Raw genomic sequence first — 20,669 nt, 5'->3', positions numbered from 1 at the left:
TACAACATTATCATTTTCGTTTTTTCCTCTAAAGAGAATTCATATCTTTCATCAGATTCTTGAAAGAGTGTGTGACCCAAAAAAGTTAGATTCAGGATTCTAAGGAAAGAGGGTAAACAGTTCCACTTTTTGTTCTGATATAGGGACTAGATATAGGATTTTTTTCCCTCGTTTTTGCTTTTCTTTTTTTAATGAAAACAAGGTCATATTATCACTAGGGAAAAAATGTGTTTGTCTGTCTCATCTTGTAGCTGACAGTGAAAGCATTACATGTGCGCCCGGAGTCTGGCAGGTCACCACAGGAATGCTGCCTCAGAGTGTCACTAATGCCACTTCGCCTCAATATTGACCAGGTTTGTATTACAAGCATAATGCATGGAATTATGATTAAATATATATCCCACATTCAGGATGAGAGATTTAATTTAGTAGAATTATGTTTATTATGATTTAACTTTTATGGAAGTTGCATAATTAAAACAGACTTCTGCTGGTAAAGAATAGGGCAAATTCATTAGCTGTTTGGAATCTGAATTATTAGTGAATAAACGTTATTAGATTTTGTCCTCCAGTTTCCTCCTCACTGTCTACGTGACATAGCGCTTAATACCTGCTTCTCACGTTCTCTGATCTTTACATACGTACTCCTAATGCAGATATACAGGTATTTTCAGAGGATGAAAGGACTCCTCGATATATGCTATTGAAAGATATAGGGGATTGTAATCACAGCATCTGGAAGAGAATTCCTTCTGCCCTGGGCACAATGACAGATTAGTAAATTGGCCCTTGAACAGGTCACAAACAAAGCAGAGATTTATGGAAAGAGGTAAAGAAGTCCACTTTCCTATATTCTAGCAAGCACCCCATCAAATGATCCTGGGTTTTGCCTTCTCAGAGAGCTGTTTAAAGCATAGTTGGTGTTTTACAAGCTTTGTTCGGTGTATGAAGATGTGATACTTGGTAGTAGTGCAGTGTAGTGAAGAGTGTGGGTTTAGAGTCAGACCTGGGCTTAAATCTCAGTTCTCTTTTACTAACTGTGTGGCTTTTGGTAGGTAACTTAATTTCCCCAAGCCTCAGTTTCTTCACTGATAAAATGGAAAAAGTAATAGTACATGTAGCGTCATTTTGTTAAAAATGAGGATTAAAGGAGACTGGTGTATGTAAAACATTTAGCTTGGTGCCTGGCACACACTGTTAACGATCAGAAGTGTTAGCTGTTGTTATTAACTGAAGCATATAACAACTACAGAAAATAAATGGAGTTTTTATAATCTGCTTTTGAAATAACAAAACCCTCCCCTTATACCTTATATATTGGTGTGAGCTCAGATTTGGAAGTAGAGTATATGTGGGGTGATATTATTTGTTTGATTAAATAACATTGAATAATGTCGATTCATTATTTAAATAAGTAATAGATGTATCAGGAATAATCTAAAGTAATATTTATATTGTAAACAAAATATAGGCATATCTCAGAGAAAATGTATTGTGAAGCACAGAAGTTTAGCACAACTTTATGTTAATATTTGTAGCTTCTGAGCTGGGTCAGTCTTGCCAGTGAGTATTTTAGATTTATGTTTTCTCATTATGAGAAGAATATCTTTTGAAACCCATACTTTAATTTAATTTATCCGTATTAGCCTAGTAGGAATATGATGAATTATTTATGGGAAGTTTGATCTGTGAAAATCACCAGTGTGAGCAAGAATTTGAGTGAGATTTATCTTTATGGCATGACTTTACCAGACTTAGCAAGCCCAGTTTTCTTTAATAGACCTTTTCTTTAATGTTGAGTTTAATTTCTTCTGTAGAACTATAAAGCATTATGATTTTAAAATGGAGAAATATTAACCTTAGCAAAAACAATCATGGAAATAAATGTTATGACTAAACTGAGGAGGAATGGGAAATAATTCCCCAAGATATGGGATCGAGGGAAACAAAGCCATGCTACAAATATATATGCCTTAACTAGGAATATTATGATACAAAAGAGTCCTTTCTAGTTTGCGTCTTCTAAGATTGACATACCATACCAAATGGTCATCTGAATAGAAAGCCAAATATTTGTGTTCTTTAGTTTTTCTTTTGAAAACATATCAGTTGATGAATGAGAATGCTTTGAGTAATATTTTTCTCACCAAGCATATCTCTGACTTTATCTTCACTGGATCATAGACAGTAAGTATGAAAGCAACGTGTTGTTTTCTCTTGTTTCTAAGAAGCTAGCTGCATTGCTGTTGAAACTCGGTGCCGTTGCTTGTGAAGCGCAGCGTACCTGTAGGGCAGGCAGGACACTAGGCAGATGGAGTGATTGCCATGTAGGGAGCTAAGTAGATGATGGAGGTTGTGTAACTAGGTGATTTGAGATCCGAAATCTGAAGGGGCTGGATTTCCTGGTCTGGTGTTCATTTTAGTATTGAACTGCCTGGAAATCTGTGTAGGGAAGATATGTTAATTCCAAATCATTTGCTGAATGCCAACCTTGTCCCAGGTCTGAAGTAGGATGCTGGAAATACAAAGAAGAAACATCTCATCCTCAGAGATCTCTGTTTAGTGGGGAGACAAAAAGACAAATGACTTTAACACCCAGGGATGAAGATAGGCATAAAGATGTGTCCCACCAGAAAAGGGCTCCTAAGCCGGGCTGGGAGTTTGGAAGATGAGGGGTGAGCAGTAAAGGCTTTCTGGAGGAGGTGACAATCAAGCTGGGTCTTAAGGAATGTAAAATTATGAATTTTTGTAAAGGCGTTGAGAGCCTAATTCAGGTTGTGAGATGCAGTGTGAGGCCGTTGGGTGGGACAGGTGCTTGGCTGAGGCTGGAAATGATGAAGCAGTACCAGTTGGCATGTTTGTGATTTTTTTCAGCATCACCTGAGCATGACATTGAAAGCATTTCTTTCAACACCTTAAGTCATATCGCACTGTTAATATCCTTTACCATAGGACCTTAAAGCTAGAAATAACTATTTTAGAGTGAAGGTTTAACATAAATAATAAACCATATTTTTTAAAGTTTAAAAATTGATTTTATTGAAGTATTATTTGCATATAATAAAATGCAGAGATTTTAGGTGTACAGTTTGAGCTTGACAAATATTTCTTGTTTTGGCTCTTAATGAATAAAGCTGCTATGAAATTTGTGTACAAGTCTTTTATGGACATAAGTTTTCAGTTTTCTTGGGTAATTATAAACTGCATGTCTGGGTCATAGAGTGGATGTGTGTTTACCATCATAAGAAGCTGCCGAGTAGTTTTCCACAGTGGTTGTACCGCTGTAGGTTCCCATCAGTAACAGATGAGAGCAGCAGCTGCGTCACGATCTGACCAAACTTGGTGTTGTCTTTTTAATTTTAGCTATCTTACTTGGTGTTCATTTTGGTTTTAATTTGGATTTCCCTGATGACTAATGATGCTGAGCATCTTTTCGTGAGCTTATTTGACATTTGTGTATCTTCTTTTTTGAAGTGTCTGTGTCTTTCTAGTTTTTTTTTTTAAGTGATTTTTTTTAATTTTATTTTTTATCTATTTATCTTTGGCTCTGTTGGGTCTTCGTTGCTGCGTGTGGGCTTTCTAGTTGCGGCGAGCGGGGACTACTCTTTGTTGCCATGCGCGGGCTTCTCATTGTGGTGGCTTCTCTTGTTGCGGAGCACGGGCTCTAGGCACGCGGGCTTCAGCATTTGTGGCTCGCGGGCTCTAGAGCGCAGGCTCAGTAGTTGTGGCGTACCGGCTTAGTTGCTCCGCGGCATGTGGGATCTTCCCGGACCAGGGATCAACTTGTGTCCCCTGCATTGGCAGGCAGATTCTTAACCACTGCACCACCGGGGAAGTCCCTGTGTCTTTCTAGTTTTAGAGTTAGGTTGTTTGTCTTATTGAGTTGTAAAGAGTTCAGCGTAAATACCAAAATCAAAAATTTGGAGAACATTTTGAAAAGCTGATGATTAGTATCCCTTTGTCTGTTTGTAGTAAAAATGTGTAAAAACCACTGTCTCTTTAGTCTTCCCTTTTTTGTTTTTTGTTTTTAAATAAGAGCACGTTTACACCTGGAATTTTCTCTTTGTTTTTTTTTGGAGGCAAAACATTCATAGTATTAAAATATCGCCATCTGGTGGCCAAAGGATAACATTTTATATACTATTAACTGTCAAAGTGTAATATTTGATATATGTAAATATACACATATATAGTGATTTATAATAAATGTATGTAGTGTAAATAATATATAAATATATACTTAAATACATATGTGTAAAGCATAGTAATATAATGAACCATTCATGGACTTACTCCCCAACTGCAGAACCAGAATATTTCTAATACTGTTGAAACCGCCTGTTTGTTCTTCAGTCCTAGCCCTCAGTCTCCCATATGCCATGTTATCTAGAAAAATACCTTTCTAACTTCCATCATTTATACTTCTGACAAGTGTGATCAGTAGTAGATCGGATCCTTTGGAATTGCCAGTCAGGCACTTGGTGTGCTACCACTTATTGTGACCCTGTATTTCACTTTCACGTTGCGGTTTGGTACAATATTAATGTTTTATATTAATTTAAGTTTTTTAAAATGGGAGGGAAGAGTAAGAAAGAACAGGCTCAGGTATTTAATTTTCATATTCTCCAAAATGGATTTGTCAGTCTCAGTAAGGCTTAATGAAGCTGCTAATAATGGGCAAATGTGGCTTGCATACACAGCACCAAGAACGGTCCATACCATAGAATTTCAGAAAAGACCACACTGACTGGGTGATTTTATTTATTTTCAATTTTTATTTTGAATATCATGTCTAATGAAGAAAATGTTTAAGGCAATATAACATAGTGGTAAAAGCAGAAATAAGACATTAAGAACTTTAAGGCACATCTGAGTATCCAGTACATGCTAGCTGCTGTTATCGTTTAGTAATATCACCGCTACAAATTCAGAGTGAGAACTAATGCCAAATTAAGAATGAGACTACTGTATTTCTAAGAAAACCAAAATGTACTTTGATTTAGAAATAGCAGTTTAATTTCTAACTTATCTGTCTTAATTTCTGCATCTATAAATTAATTTTCTCAGAGTTGTGAGAATTAGCAAGGAAGTGTGTGTGTGTGTGTGTGTGTGTGTGTGTGTGTGTGTATGTGTGAGAGAGAGGGAGAGATTGAGAATAGAAACAATGCTTGGCACAGAGTAGGGACTGAATAAATTATAGCTGTATATGAACAATGAGTGAAATATAAGACTTCAAGACACTTTGTTTCATAGTTTTAGAACCCTTTTAGTTATAATTACATCTCTCAATTTTAGGATGCCTTGTTCTTCCTGAAGGATTTCTTCACAAGTGTTTCTACAGAAGTAGAGCTTCTCGTGGCTCCAGATCCAGAAGGTATTAAATATGTAGAGTTTGAAAAAGTCTATAACAAGTACTTGGATTGATTTTGATTGTTATGAGGCCTTTTTGAGAATGTACTTACAAATCTTTATTCTCATTTATATAAATGTGTTCTGTGCTCATTTTTGTTAAGTTGTACAAATGTAGTTTATGTAAAAGTACAGGAGTCCCCCCTTATCCTCCAGAAGTACCTTCCAAGACCCCCAGTGGCTGCCTGAAACTGCAGATAGTACCAAACCCTAAATATACTAAGTTTTTTCTTTCTATACGTACATGCCTATGATAAAATTTAATTTATAAATTAGGCGCAGTAAGAGATTAACAACAGTAAGTAGTAATAAAATAAAACAATTATAACAATATACTGTAATAAAAGTTAGGTGAGCATGATCTTTCTCTCTCTCAAAATATCTTGTACAAATTTAATGCCTTTTCCATCTTAACTAAGCACTTATCATGCACTGTGGCTGTAACCTTTGAGGTACGACAGCAAAATGAGCGCGAATTTCTTTTTCCTTCATCACAATTTTACAGATTTGTTCTTACTGTAGATCTTAGCGGCCTGAGCATACAATTTTTTTTTTTCCTTATTAAGTCAAGAGCTTTCACCTTTTCACTTAGAGGAAGCATGCTGCGGCTTCTCTTTGGTGTATCCGAATTGCCAACATCGCTGTTCTTGTACTTTGGGGCCATTATTAATAAAATAAGGGTTACTTAACACAAACACTGCAATACCCGAACAGTCGACCTGATAACTGAGACAGCCACTCAGTGACTCACTGGTGGGATATGCTGGACAAAGGGATGATTCACATTCCGGTGGGATAGAGTATGACGATGCAAGATTTCATCATGCTACTCAGAATGGTGTGCAGTTTAAAACTTAGGAATTGTTTATTTCTGGAATTTTCCATTTCATAATTTTGGACCGCAGTTGATCTTGGAAAGTGAAACTGAACTTAAGGAGGGACTACTGTAATAATTTAAAAGGTGAAAGATTTCTCTAGCAGTAGTTGTATTTATTAAGTGAAATGTAGCAAAACAAGTTAAGTGTAGATTGATTTAAATTGTTGCTTTAAAGAAGTATACCTAATTTTTCAAATGTGCACTTTCAGTTAAAAAGTCTCCTGGAGCTGATGTCACCTGCAGTTTGCCAAGGCATTTAAGCACCTCAAAGGAGCCAAATCTAGTTATTTCTTTCCCTGGGCCAAAGCAGCCTTCCCCAAATGGCAGTGCCAATTCAGTGCAAGTGGTCAATGGGGAAGAAGAGAAGGACTTCTCTGCTGAAGAAGCATCGTTTAGTGATCAGCCTGTGTTTTTTAGGTAAATCATTTAATTTTGATAACAAATGAAGTTATTTTAGAGTATGAAGGTTGTTCTTTAATGTGTTTGTGTGCCAGAAATCATGAGGTCGCATCGGCGTTTCTGTGCACTAGCAAATACTCACCCGGTGTATTTATTTATATGCGGGCCCCACCTACTCGCACCTCTCATTTACAGGGTTACTCTCATGACCCTGGCTCAGGATTCATCCTCCTATTGATTGTGTAGCAGGAATTTTCTCTTCCCTTTGGAGTCTTCCTTCTTTTTTCCTCCACCTGTCCCTCGCTTTCCAGTCACTTATTATGGCCTGTTTGTGTGTCCTTGAACGTGATGCTGTCCTTTTCCCTCACACACCTCACCTTCAGCATTCCTCCCTTTTCCCTTATGGGGATTTTCTGTCTGCTTTCTCTGCCTTTCTCTGTCACTGTTGTGTCCTTCCTGACCCGCCGCTAACTGGCTGAGTTGGAATCATCAGGAAACCCATGTCCCTGTTGACTACCGCCAACAACTAGCTGGTTGTACATTGGAGCTTATCCTCGTTTCCAGATCCATTCATTCTTCCCATCTTCTTTCTTTCCCAGCCCTTGATGGTAGGGATGGAGCCTTGGCTCTATTGGAAGGAGAGAGGTTGAAGATCGAAACCACCTGTGTTGTGAGGGACAGTTAGCTCCTTTCTCTGGTTTTCTATAGTCCTCTCTTGTTGACATCAGTGGTCCCCAAGTTCTGTCTTTCTAAGTTCTGAGTTTAGAATATGGCCCAAAGTAGGCAGTATAACTGTTTTAAAGTGTTTTCATGTTTTAAATATCTTGTATATTGATGAAAATAGTTAGAAAATAGAATGTGAGAATTGGTAAGATCCTGGGAGAGAGGATCTCTGGTGATTCTAAACTTTTCTACCATAAAAGAAGAATCTCTTTTATTATTTTCCTACATTTCTTTTTTTATTTAAAATTTTTTTTCTACCAAAAACATTGTGTATCTTAAGTAATAATTTGAATTCTCATTTCATATAAGCTGCCAATTTGGTTTTTGTGAACACTGGATAATCAGTATAAAAGAAATTGAATTGTTATAATTCTGGCCTGAGCACAGAAATTTGACACTTTTTAGTCAGGCTGTGTGTGTAACCTCACTTACGTAGGTAAATATTTGTTTTTTTCCATTTAGACTACTTAAAATAGCTTGTGGATTTCTGTTTCTACTCTCAAAAGCTCCTAGTGTATCTAGGACCCTGGGGTGGTACTTGGTGATATAGTTCAAATTACTCACTTTACAGATGAAGAAGTTAATGCACAGAGAGGAGAGATGACTTGCTCAAGGCCACACAGTTAGTTAGTGGCCAAGCCAGGACTAGAACAGAGGTCTTCTGAATCCCAAATCCAGTGCGTTTTCCAAGTAATGGCATAATAGTCCCCTCTCCTGCAGACATTTATTCATCCCACAGATATTTACTGAACATTTATTATATATATGTCAGATTTTGTTCTAGGTGAACAAAGTAGAGAAAAATCCCTATTTAATTGAGCTTATAGATAATAAAAATATATGATTTGGCCTATTACGTACATGCCATGGAGGAAAGAGTGAGAATGGAGGAGGCAGGCGTACATGCCATGGAGGAAAGAGTGAGAATGGAGGAGGCAGGTGTCGAGGGCCTGTCGCCCAGAGAACCCAGTGCAGATGAGTGTTCGGAAGATGAGGGATGACTTGGGATCCCAGACTTCTTGTACTGATTGATATAAATACAGCATTTCCATTTTACTGTAGGTTAAGTGGACTTTTGTAGGATGACTTGGGATGACTTAGTATATAACCACCACCATTAATTCTGTAGTAAAAATGTGTTTCAGCTTCCAATTTACAGTCCAACTCTTGGAAGACAACTGCTTTTGTTTGATGTGTACCATCAATGTATAATTATAATTTCATTCAGAATTGCCAATATTTGTGTGTCAGTATCCTATTTGCAAGCGTTAATTTCATGACTGTCCACTAAAATTCACCAATGTAGATGGCATTTAAAAATTTACTGATGAAGACATTTAGGCTCAGAGAGTTTAAGTTACTTGCCTCGACTGCATCCCATGTAACTGATAAAACTAAGGTTCATGTCTAGGTCTTCTGGATCTTTCTGCTTTATCACAGAGCTAAAATGAATACCTTAGCCCTTTTTTACTTTTTGGTAATGATTATGTTATTTGACTTAATCTTGAAAGTTGTTTTTATTAGTTCGTTCTCTGTATGAATTGAATATGTGCCAGAATAAATTTTCCTAAGATACACATTGTTTAGTAAACCAGGAAAAGGTTTTTGTGAGAAATTTAATATATAATGAAATAAATAAGATTTATAAGATGATTAACATCTGTTTAGTTGTTACATTGCCTTAAGAAAAGGTAGAGCTAAAAGACATTCTCTTTTATTTAGGCGTTAATATATTCACGTTATTTATTTTGTGGTTTTGTTTTTATTCTCCAATTGAACAAATTCATTTATATCTAATTTCAGCTCTTAGTAATTTTGAACATAAATAACTCCCCTCCTTTCTTTATCTTCAGAGAATTTAGATTCACATCAGAAGTTCCTATTCGACTTGATTATCATGGCAAACACGTATCAATGGATCAGGTCTGGAAACTTTGCACAAATATACTCTACAAAATTATCTCATTTGTTTTTCTAGTGGACTCAATTTTTTAACAACTTTTTTCCATTATAGTTTGTATATTTGAAATGCAGTGCAAGATTTTAAAATTTAATTCTGTTTTTAAAGTAAATTAAGTGTAATTTTACTTAAGAACCCATGAGTAAAATTTGATATAAATTGGGTCATATAAAATACATGTACTTTTTTGCTGTTAAGTATTTTAGGTGTTTTACCTTTAATAGTGATTTTTTTTTTTTTTTTTTTTTTTTAATTTTAAAGGGTACGTTAGCTGGGATTTTGATTGGTCTGGCCCAGTTAAACTGCTCTGAACTAAAGCTGAAGAGGCTTTTCTATCGGCATGGGTGAGTTGATTTATTACATGAGACTTTAAGATGTAGTTACTAAAGTTAGTTTACAACAAACTAAAAATTGAGTTTTCTTAGCTAGCATACATAATTTAATTATTTTACAGTGTTGTTTGCAGAGAGCTCATTTTTAGAGGATTTTTACTGGCTAGGGGCTAATTTTTATTCTGAGAGAATAGAAGTAGTTTGAAGAGAGTAGTATTTTTCAAAAAACAGCTATAGTTAGGATTTTTAAAAATAATTTCCCAAAGTTATAAATTAGCCTATTTAGTGAAAAGACTGGAAATTCACAAGGTAATGGTTCTTAGTAGCTAAGAACTGTCTGGCAATTTATAGACACTGAGTTAACCCTATGCCAAAGCTTTAGATGTTGAAGAAGTAAGAACAGTGGAAAAGCACACTTATATATACTACCTAAGCCTTATATAGAAATTATTAACATTACAGTTGGGTTAAATGTATGTGTATACATAGATGTATGTATATACTTAAATTGAAAATCTGTAAAATTTTGTCCTTATAATTTGTACATTTTCTTTTTTGTCTTTTTTTTAAATAAACTTATTTATTTATCTATTTATTTATTTTTGGCTGCGTTGGGTCTTTGTTGCTGCACGCGGGCTTTCTTCAGCTGCGGTGTGCGGGGGCTACTCTTCGTTGCGGTGCGCGGGCTTCTCATTGCGGTGGCTTCTCTTGTTGAGGAGCACGGGCTCTAGGCGCACGGGCTTCAGTTGTTGTGACTCGCGGGCTCTAGAGCGGAGGCTCAGTAGTTGTGGCGCGCGGGCTTCGTTGCTCCGTGGCATGTGAGAGCTTCCCGGACCAGGGCTGGAACCCATGACCCTTGCATTGGCAGGCGGATTCTTAACCACTGTGCCACCAGGGAAGCCCTCTTTTTTTGTCTTAAGTAAAAAAAATCCCCAAACTTGTCTAAACCTATAAATTTCATTTTCCTTCCTATATACTTACAGTCATTTGCTCTAGTTTGCTAGGTGTTGACAAATTATTCTCATATGCAATCACTGAATGGCTTACTGACATTAAGAAGAACCAGCTGCCAGGAATTCTGGGAGGCGTTGGGCCTATGCATTCACTAGTGCAATTAGGTGAGTGTTCTTTTTTAATTAGAAGATAATTTATTTTGCCTGATCAGTGATTCTTAACTCTTTTGGGGTTATGGATGCCTTTGAGAATCTACGTGAGGATCATCTTTCTAGAAAAACCTACATGTTAGTCGTACAAAATTTTGCCTCCCATTTTAGGAGTTAAAAACCCGAGGGTTGGAATGATAGCAGAGATCTAAGCTCCAGCACGCCTCTTGATTTCTGTGTGTTGGCTGCTGTTCTAGTGCAAGGCCTGAAGGACTTGGTCTGGTTGCCAGTTGAGCAGTACCGGAAGGGCGGCCGCATCGTCAGAGGGTTTCAGAGAGGCGCTGCCTCCTTTGGCACCTCGACAGCGATGGCTGCTCTAGAACTCACGAACAGAATGGTTCAAACCATACAGGTATCTTTTCAAAGACCAGCTTGATCTATACAACGAGGAAGGGCTGTTGTAAGCAGTTCGGTTATTTTGTTCTCAGAATGTGCTGTGAAAGTATATAAAAGAGTGAGAATACTTTATTTGCAATGATTTCATATCATTAACTTTTTTTTTTTTGATTAGCTGTCCAGTGTTAAATAAGTAGTTAAATAATAAAGCAGTGGACTACAGTGTCAAATTTGTTTGCCTCTTTCAGGTAAATTATAACTATTAAGTTAGCCAAGGATTTATTTCACCACATTTATATGAAAAGATCATAGCTGAATGTAAAGAAGGCATTAGAGATCTAATAGTAGTCGTATTAAGGTTTGTTACGTTAAGTATTAAGCTCCATTTGGCCTTATCCAGTTGTTCACAGACCATGCATTCTTGTCTAACCTGGTAACACGGAGAGTGTTCTCAGAAGGCAGAGGAGGGGCCGAAAAATTCAGCTCAATCCAGATATGAGTTATTAATGTACACTTGAACATTCTTGTTATAAAAGTGATACGCTCTTGTTGTAAAGAATTCACGTGCTGCAGAAGAGCCGGTCTGAGGGCGCCTGCGCCCCTCTGCTCTTCCTCTCTCCCCGTAGGAAGTGCACTGTTGGAGCTGAACCCTCCACACTTCCTTCCGATTCACTTTTTTGTTTTCTGATTCACTTTTCACTCTCTGATAAAATGATCCAGGCGGCGGCAGAGACTGCTTATGACATGGTGTCTCCTGGTACCCTTTCTATCGAACCCAAGAAGATCAAAAGGTTCCCTCATCACCGCTTAGCCCACCAGCCAGTGGACCTGAGGGAAGGTGTGGCCAAGGCCTACAGTGTCGTGAAGGAGGTGAGTGGGCACCCGAGGGGACAGGCCAGAAGCAGTTTGCGTGCTTTCCTGACGTTCATCTAAAGAGCATCGGCGCTTGGGCTTTGTTCCAAAGAAACCCCTGGGGTGGATTTGGGACTGTTCTGTCGCTGGTGAGTGCAGATATCTGCGTGAGGTAAGAGAGGAGGCTGTGTCCTGACCTGCAGGCTCACGAGAAGAGTAGTGATCTAGTGGGAAGACTGATCTCTTTACATACAGAAGCAAACAGGGAGTAGTAGAAACACGCCATGGACTCACCAGTGGACTTAACATATGTTTATATTTTGCTGTATTTTCCGCAGATTTGCTTAAATAAAAAATAAAATTTTTCAGGTTAATCACAAATGCTGACCCCATTCCCATGCCTTCACTATCCTGAAGATGGTACATATTTTTTCAGTGCATGTTTTTATAGTTTCATATAAGTATGTATTCATAAGCAAATACTTAATTGCTTATATTTTAAAAGTTAACATAAATGGTATCATCTGTACCATTCTGTAACTTTTGTCTTTCAAGATATATCTATGTTGATATATGTAGATCTAATTTAAACTTTCATAGTATTTCTCTGTATGAATATAGCATAATTTATTTATCTTCCTATTGGTGGACAGTTTCCTTTTTTAAAACATTAATTAATTAATTAATTTATTGTTGGCTGCGTTGGGTCTTCGTTGCTATGTGCGGGCTTTCTCTAGTTGCGGCGAGTGGAGGCTACTCTTCGTTGCGGTGCGCGGGCTTCTCACTGCAGTGGCTTCTCTTGTTGCAGAGCACGGGTTCTAGGTGTGCGGGCTTCAGTAGTTAAGGCGTGTGGGCTCAGTAGTTGTGGCGCACAGGCTTAGTTGCTCCATGACATGTGGGATCTTCCCGGACCAGGGATCGAACCCATGTCCCCTGCATTGGCAGGCGGATTCTTAACCACTGCACCACCAGGGAAGTCCCAGGTTCCATTTTTTTCCCTGAAATACAGCTATTGGAATGTTCATATAAGTGCCCCTTTGTTTGTATGTGCAAGAAGTTGTTAAGGGTGGAATTGGTGATTTGTAACTATTTCAGTCTTGACACTTATTAAGCATTAACAAATTGTAATTTAGTTGCACCAGTGAATCCTGGTTTTTTATGGGTGTTGACAGGAGCATTCCTTGTCTTTTTTTTTTTTTCTTTTTTTTTCTTATTCAAACAGAAAGTCACAAAAATTATAATCATCCTCATCAGTTCACTCAGTCCCATGTAATTAATTTGTTTTTCATCTTGATCTTTTGTTAGCACTTTTGTGAATTCATCAGTTTTCCATTAGAGTTCTGAGAATACTTATTCATTCAGTTCAGCAGTATAGTCAGTTACCAGAAACCTGTACTTGTCAGAGTCTTTTCCATGAATTCCTTGAAGATGAAACCCTTTTATAGGAACATTTTTGCAAAAGCATCAGAGTACACCCAGAACTGTCTGTAAATGACAAAAGACTTAAAAATGACCACAGTTAAAGATGTGATGAAAGTTCATAATAATGCAATTGACAAGGAAATTTAGTTATTTCTGAGTTATACATTTTAAAATAATAACTAGAATTATGACTTATAACATTATACCAGAACATATAAGATTTTTAGCAATTTCATGTAATGTCTGAAACGTTTATATTAACATATTTCCATACAAATAACCCAAAGAAAGTTTAGTATTAGTTTTTTTTTCCTTTTTTTAGCATTCCTTGTCTTAATCTTTGTTTTTTTTTTTGACATAGGGCATGAAGTTTGAGGTCATTTTACTTATGATTTGTGTGTTAAGATTTCATTAATGATCTTTTTCCCTGTCATATTCTGACAGGCAGAAGTGCCTTAGGACAGTCTTTTACGTGACAAAAGAAGCCCACGTGGTCCCAAATGGTGGGAAGAAGACTGAAGTGAGGCCCCCAAGAAATATGTTAGTGGATAAATAAAGGCAAGACCATGGATCACCTCTCTTAAAAAGAGATTTAGTCGGGAGAATAAAGAGAGATAATTACCAGTCAGACCTGTTCCTATAGATGTCAGGATTGGGCCAGAAATCAGCAGACATGTTAGAAATCAGGTTTGTAAAAATGATCCTGGGCTTCAAGGCGTAGCAGGGCCAGTTTGCAGCAGGATATAATAGCACTTGGGTACGTAGCACTTTGCAGTTCACAAAATGCTTCCCTAATTTAATCTATGCTCATTTAAATAAAAGTATTTGTGTGCTTACTCTGTGCCAAGAGTATAGTAACCCTTAAAAGATAGGTGGTTTTCCTGACTTAGAGATGAGGAAACGGGGTCAGCAAGAATGGCTTCCCCACTGTACCGTGGTGAGATGGTAGTGGAGCCTGGATCGGAGCCCAGGTATTTGGGTCTAATGTTTAGTTCTCTAAAACCATCTGTGTGAAGAAGGGAGGAAGGAAGGTGAGCATGATTTGATGTGGTAGGTGTGCTTGATTAGACGGAGTCTGAATTCTGTTCTGTTAGAAAACTTTTAAAATAGACGTTCCTAAGTGGTGATAAATACTGTCTCTTTTCCTATTATATGTTGGTAACTCAAAGATCAAGAGGAAACATCCCATGTGCTTCACAAGATCAGGGGTTGGCAAATGATAGGTCTCAGGTCAGATCTGGCCCATGCCTGTTTTTATATGGACCTTCTAGTAAGAATGATTTTTACAGTCTTAAAGGATTGTAAAAAGAAGAAAACAAGAAGGAAGAAGAAGAATATATGACAGAGATTGTGTGGCCCGCAAATACTTACCACCTGGCCCTTTGCAGGGACAGTTTGCCGAGCCCCTGTCTGCGTGATCAGGTCTCGTGGTGGTTGGGGAGCAGTGGTGAGGGAAGTAGTAGTTCATCTAGGAGCTATTCAGTGTGCACTTAGTACCTGCTGAGTTGTACCAGGCTCTTTAGGTGCATTATTTTATTTAACTCTAACAATCACTACAGCATTTTCATTCCCCTCTTAAAGCACTTGTGTAAGGTCACACAGCTAAACGATGGAGCTGAGGTTTGAATTTGCTTGGTGGTGTTAATCGTCACGTTATGATACACTAATACCTATTGTTTGTGGGTTAGGGAGGGGAGCTGGGAGCAGGCAGGAGGAGGATATGGGCAAATGTATAAATTGTAAGCATCTTCTTCATTGTAGTGACGGTTTTACTTATTGGCTGTTATTCTGTAGATAGTTTTAAAAATAGCACTTACATTTTTTTTTAGTTCTTCTGTAACCCCCTCCCCGCCACGGTATTACATGTTTTTTGCCTGCTGTGCTGTGTAAAAATGATACTCCTATCAGGTTGTCAAAGTGAGGGCTAGACTTTGGACTAGAACAAAGCTCCTTGATTTCCCTGGAGAGCCCAGAGTTCCTCTCGTCGTGCCCGTCACTGAAATGGTCACAGTGGAATAGTGCCTTGTGGCCCCTAAGGGATTTTGAGTTAGACAAATGGTAGAGATTTGAAAGTCATGTGTGACATTTTACCACTCTGGCTTGACCTACTCATTTACATATTCAGCTCTAAAGCTCAGCAATCATGATTATTTTAATGTTACACAGTTATAAGAAAGATGAAAAAATGCTACAGAAGCTTTGTTTCTAATTATTAAACATGTTCCTGCTTTATGTTCTCAGAATTTTCTCTGTTTAATCCAGTAAAATGTTCTATTTAGCCTTTTATCTTAATTGAATGTTCCACAGTTATCTCTTCTAGTACATAGCCAGTAATTTTAAACAAATTAAATTATTTTCTGGAGCTTAGTCAAATTAGGTTTTTTTGTTACAGTTGAATCGAAGGAGCTATCACCATATTCATTTAGTGATTATATTTATTCAAGAAGCTTTGTTTGCTAAGTTTGATTTAACCAGAGTGATGACTAGTGCCAGAAAAGCTGCTCTTGGATTATTAACTATTTCTGTAAGCTTCCCCATGTGAAATTGTAGTTTACAATTGTAGTTTACACAACTGTCACAACAAAATGCTAAATCATAATAATTGCATCTTACTTTCCCTTATAATTAGAATTGTCATAAAAATAACTATCCTGGCTTATCTCAAAAGTACAGGTTCTGTTTTGTTTTGTTTTTTGTCTAGTTACAAACCTGCTGTTGATTAACTCTACTAAAGTGTGTATTATGAGATAATTTAGAGAGTTTTCTGACCAGTGATTTACTCCCCTTCTCTCCCCTCCCCCCTTTCAGGGAATTGCAGACACGGCTCAGACCATTTACGAAACCGCAGCCCGGGAACACGAGAGCAGGGGGGTGACTGGCGCCGTGGGCGAAGTCCTGCGCCAGATCCCTCCAGCCGTGGTGAAACCTCTGATCGTTGCCACAGAAGCAACATCAAACGTCTTAGGTGGCATGAGAAACCAAATTAGACCAGACGTTCGGCAAGACGAGTCACAGAAATGGCGCCATGGAGAAGACTGACATTTCAGACGTGATTCTTTATGAAGATAATGAGGGTGGAAATAAGGAACAGAGTATCCCACTGGCAGCTTTAGAGGGAACTCGTTTAATTTTATTGTGCTCATCTCAGGAACAAAACCATTTCTTAGTGACATAATTTAGTATCAAAACAACATGCAACCAAAACCTTTTGACATTTTAGGGCTAGTTTGGTACTTGCCTGTAGAATAGAAATGTTTGGTGGCTGGTGTCAAAAGTCCATAAAGCATTTGCCGCCCAGTTAGTGGAATGCTTGCTTTTATTAAAATGACTGTAATTTTCCTGGTTACAGTGTCAGTGGGAACCTCCTTTACAGTACAGGGTGCTCGGGAACGTTTGAGCACCTGGAAAGCACTGTTTATGTTGCTCTAAGGAGTTGGTTTTTCTCCAGGTTTGAAGAGAATCACAGCTTCGAAACTCTCATTGAAAATGAGAGACAGAAGCCACAGGGAAAGTAAAACAAATAGGATTTTCAATATAAATACCCGTGAGGAAAAAATAACCTCGTCTGTTGGGTTTAGTGTTCCCGCAGTCGAGAACAACATCGTTTCCATTTGCTCAGAAGAGCCTTCTGCGGGAGTCTGAGAGTGTGGATGTCGCAGACTTGTTCTGTTGTGTTGCACTTTATTGTGTGTGTGTGTCTGTGTGTGTGTGTGTTTAGATTAATACAAGTCATGTGCTATATTCTACGTGTAATTTATAGAGCTACACAAATTATAAAGAGGGGTAAGTCTGAAGGTTTTTGGCAAAGGAAGGTAACTCAAATGTAATAACTTTCATTCATTCTAAGTGTGAATGAAAATGTGCATTCTGTAATGAACTGGGGCCCATCTAATTGTTTATATATTCGATTTTAAGCAGGTTATAGTGCAAGGTTGTTAGGAATGTGTGGAAAGGGAGATTGAAAGTGGTTTTCACTCTTTTGAAATTAACCAAAAATCCTCCAAATATGCCCTAGTCAGCTATTTCAAAGTACCATTTTTACTTGGTTAACAATGTACATTTTGATAATCTGTCAGGAATGAATAAAGTATTTTTATTTAAAGGTAAAATTGTTTTATGCTTCCATGAATATTTTGCTTCTCTTAGAGCATATTCATAGATGCAATACTAGAATTTATTCCAAGATCCTTGGGAACACTTTCTCAAAATTGATTTTGGTTAGTATCAAGTAAATCATTACCTAGGAGTGAGAGGGAAATTGTTCTCAAGAACTCAGCCTCTAACTTTAGATTAACCTAGCAGAAAGAAAATATAGGACTTTGTATTCATCCACTGTTTAAAGTTGCATGATGTACATTCTCATTTTCTAGAGTTGGGGGATGTCATCGCGGTGAATTTGGATTTCAGAACTGCTTTCACTTTGGGGTTTGGAAAATGACGTTGAATCAATTTCATTCTCTAAACTTTCTAAACAAGAAAGCAAATGTAAACCAAAAATCGGAACATTTAAAATTTATAAAATTATGGTAAATACCATTTAATTTAATTTTGTTTTCTATTTACTGCTGAAAAACTGAAAAGGATAGTGCTCAGAAAACCACCTGCTTAAGCATCACGGGACCGTTTATTACTCGGCCCCAATTCGATGGAGCCCACCTAGAACGTGGTCCTGAGTAAACACTAGCCATGGCTGTTTATCATATGAAGCTTCAGCCTGCTTCCGGGGTGCTTTCCAGGCACCCTCGCATTGACACCAGTATTTTCCCTTATAAGGGAACATGCTGTGTGTGATATCTGTGATGATTAATCACACTGGAAAACACTTGCTCAAATTTAAAAATATAAAATCTCTTTATTAAATATATTTTCCATACTATATCTAATTGAACTTAAATAATTAGTATAGGGAGAAATAATCATCCTCTTCTTTGTACTTTGAGTTGCAAATGGACCTGTTTTTTTGACAAATTGGGTTTATAAGTCCCATTTAAACATATGTCTTTATAGTGTAATTTCCATGGCTCTCTGTTCTGCCCTCCTGCACCTGCTTTTAATAGAATCCATGTTTGGGAACAGAAACCTTGTGTCTCAGAAAGATTCAGTGTCAAGGGTCTAGTCATTGTCAGTTTAACCAAGATGCTCTTTACTTGAGATGTTTACATAGAGGTCCTTTCTATATTTGAATACTTAGGCATTGTTAAATATCCTTAATTTTTTCAGTAGTGTCTTTTCGAACTTTTACGTCACCACGACGCAGTGAAGTGTTGGCAGGATCCTCGTGTTGCCAGATCTGTGACTTACCAAGTGGATGCCTTTGCCAAGACATTGAGTTTCTTTGAGCTTCTGTGTCCCTCTCTGTAAACGAAGGGGTTTCTTACGACAAAGCCCAACAGAGATTTTCGGATGAGTGGAGCGTGCGTGTGTATGCATGTGAATGATGGCGTGGGATGTGGCACTCCGTTGAGTGCCCCAGGCCTCTGACACCTGGGACGGGTGGTGGTGTCGAACGAGAGCACTGGCCACATCACACCCACAGTAGCCACGGCTCCTTCAGAGCTCTGATCTCTTAGAGTAACGTGTCTCTGAACGGCCATGGTGCCTTCAAGGCTGACTTCTGAATGGAGTAAACTGAGCATGTCCACGTATTGCTGCATTGAGCCCACGTGCGTTTCTCCCCGAGGGGTCCAGGTCAGGAGCTTGATCAGGATACATTTGTGAGTTTCAGAACCTCACAGTGTTGCAGGAACACGTTAAGACCACTTTACGTTATAAAGGCAGCAGAGGCCATGGTGACATCTTCTCTTGATTAGGATCCCCCAGTTTCCCTTCCTGTCTGTCCACCACAGATTGCTATTATTTACAAGTAGAATGTCCGCTCAGCATTTGCCTTTTAGGACAGATAGGATGCAATGTTTTTTTCTAGACATCATAGCGAAGACTTTCATTTTAGTAAAGCTTGGGTCCAATTTGGATTCCCACTTAAGCACATATATTTAACATCCATATTTTTATAATGCAGAACTCACTTTAAGAAGAAAAAAAAAAAAATCTTCCCAAATAGCAATGTGCCTAAAATGGGAAAAAGACTAAAAACCAGTATTTCCTGCGTCCTGCTATGAGTCATTTCCATCTCCTTTAAAAACTGTGTTTTGTAGGTTTGGTGCCTTTGTTCAGTTCCCAAACAGTCCAAACAACTACGTCTGCTCCTCGGGGGCCGCTCGCCACCCTCGGGGACCGTTGATTCAGGTTCTGTGCACCGTGTGTGCTCTCACCAGAGACGAGAGACGAGAGACAGAGGGCGGAGGCGAAGTTAAGCAGCTTTAAACGAGGAATCCACACTTGCACTAAGTAGTTTTAGGATTAACAATTAATTATCTTACCATTAATTTGGATCTTGTATACGTAAAAAGCTGTATGACTCAGCTTAAGAGAAATCATTTACCTTTGCCCCGCCTCAGTTTTCTCACACCTGAGTGGGGTGTAAATGACCCCTCAGCCTTGTGGCAGTGTGGCAGGGCTAGTGGCCCGTGGTGAGCAGTCAGTTCCTTGTTTCCCTTCATATCCTCTTGACCTACTTAAGACACGAGAGAAAATGTCTATAAAGCTCTTTAAGCGTCATGAAAGTAAGGGCCTGTGCATCTAGATGCAAAGTGATACTTTGCATCTGCAAATGCATCAACTGGACATAGCCATTGGTACTAAATTGAATAACTCAAATATTAATATAAATTTGTGAGTCTTAGGTTAAAAAGGAAGGTTATTTGGGTAGTGTATAGATAATGAAGGAAAGAACAATTTTTTTCCATTACCAAGAAATCTTATTTCTGTGTCCTGGAAGGTATAGTCAGTCCTTTCATTGAGAATAACTGAGTGCTTTAATGCCAATTTATTTTTATCTCAAAAGTTTCAGGATCATGCTAGGCCCTGCTCCCTGTAGTAGACTTTACATGCACAGTTGCAAGTCAGCTAGTCTTAATCAGAAGTATTTTCCTTTCATTGTAGTGTCTGCAAATCAGAGATAGAGAAGGCATTCTAACACACCATGATCGGCTTCTTTGGGGATGAGAAACTTGAGTTTCAACAATTCATATTTTGAAATGTCAGCAATTTTTAAAAACAGAGGTGTTAGACATTTTTGCTTCCTGTTAACCAGTGTTGGCCCCTTGGTTTCAAGCATGTTGCTTCATAAAAAGCAC

At 38.1% G+C, this 20,669-nt stretch overlaps 1 protein-coding gene across 1 annotated transcript in view; it reads left to right on the top strand.

Moving 5' to 3' along the window:
• Positions 1-17,502, top strand: part of ATG2B (autophagy related 2B) — a 67,481-nt gene extending 49,979 nt beyond the window's left edge. The window contains exons 34-42 of the mRNA XM_061181226.1: positions 252-353; positions 5,296-5,374; positions 6,496-6,703; positions 9,262-9,331; positions 9,630-9,712; positions 10,697-10,818; positions 11,061-11,215; positions 11,920-12,069; positions 16,282-17,502. Coding sequence (XP_061037209.1) covers positions 252-353; positions 5,296-5,374; positions 6,496-6,703; positions 9,262-9,331; positions 9,630-9,712; positions 10,697-10,818; positions 11,061-11,215; positions 11,920-12,069; positions 16,282-16,512 — 1,200 coding nt within the window. The 3' untranslated portion in view covers positions 16,513-17,502. The remainder of the gene's footprint in view (positions 1-251; positions 354-5,295; positions 5,375-6,495; positions 6,704-9,261; positions 9,332-9,629; positions 9,713-10,696; positions 10,819-11,060; positions 11,216-11,919; positions 12,070-16,281) is intronic.
• Positions 17,503-20,669: the final 3,167 nt, after the last annotated feature.

This window comes from Eubalaena glacialis, chromosome 2 (assembly GCF_028564815.1).
Source record: "Eubalaena glacialis isolate mEubGla1 chromosome 2, mEubGla1.1.hap2.+ XY, whole genome shotgun sequence".
NCBI classification, from domain to species: Eukaryota; Metazoa; Chordata; class Mammalia; order Artiodactyla; family Balaenidae; genus Eubalaena; species Eubalaena glacialis.
Note: the sequence above shows the minus strand (reverse complement) of the source record. Positions and strands in the feature narration are given on the sequence as shown.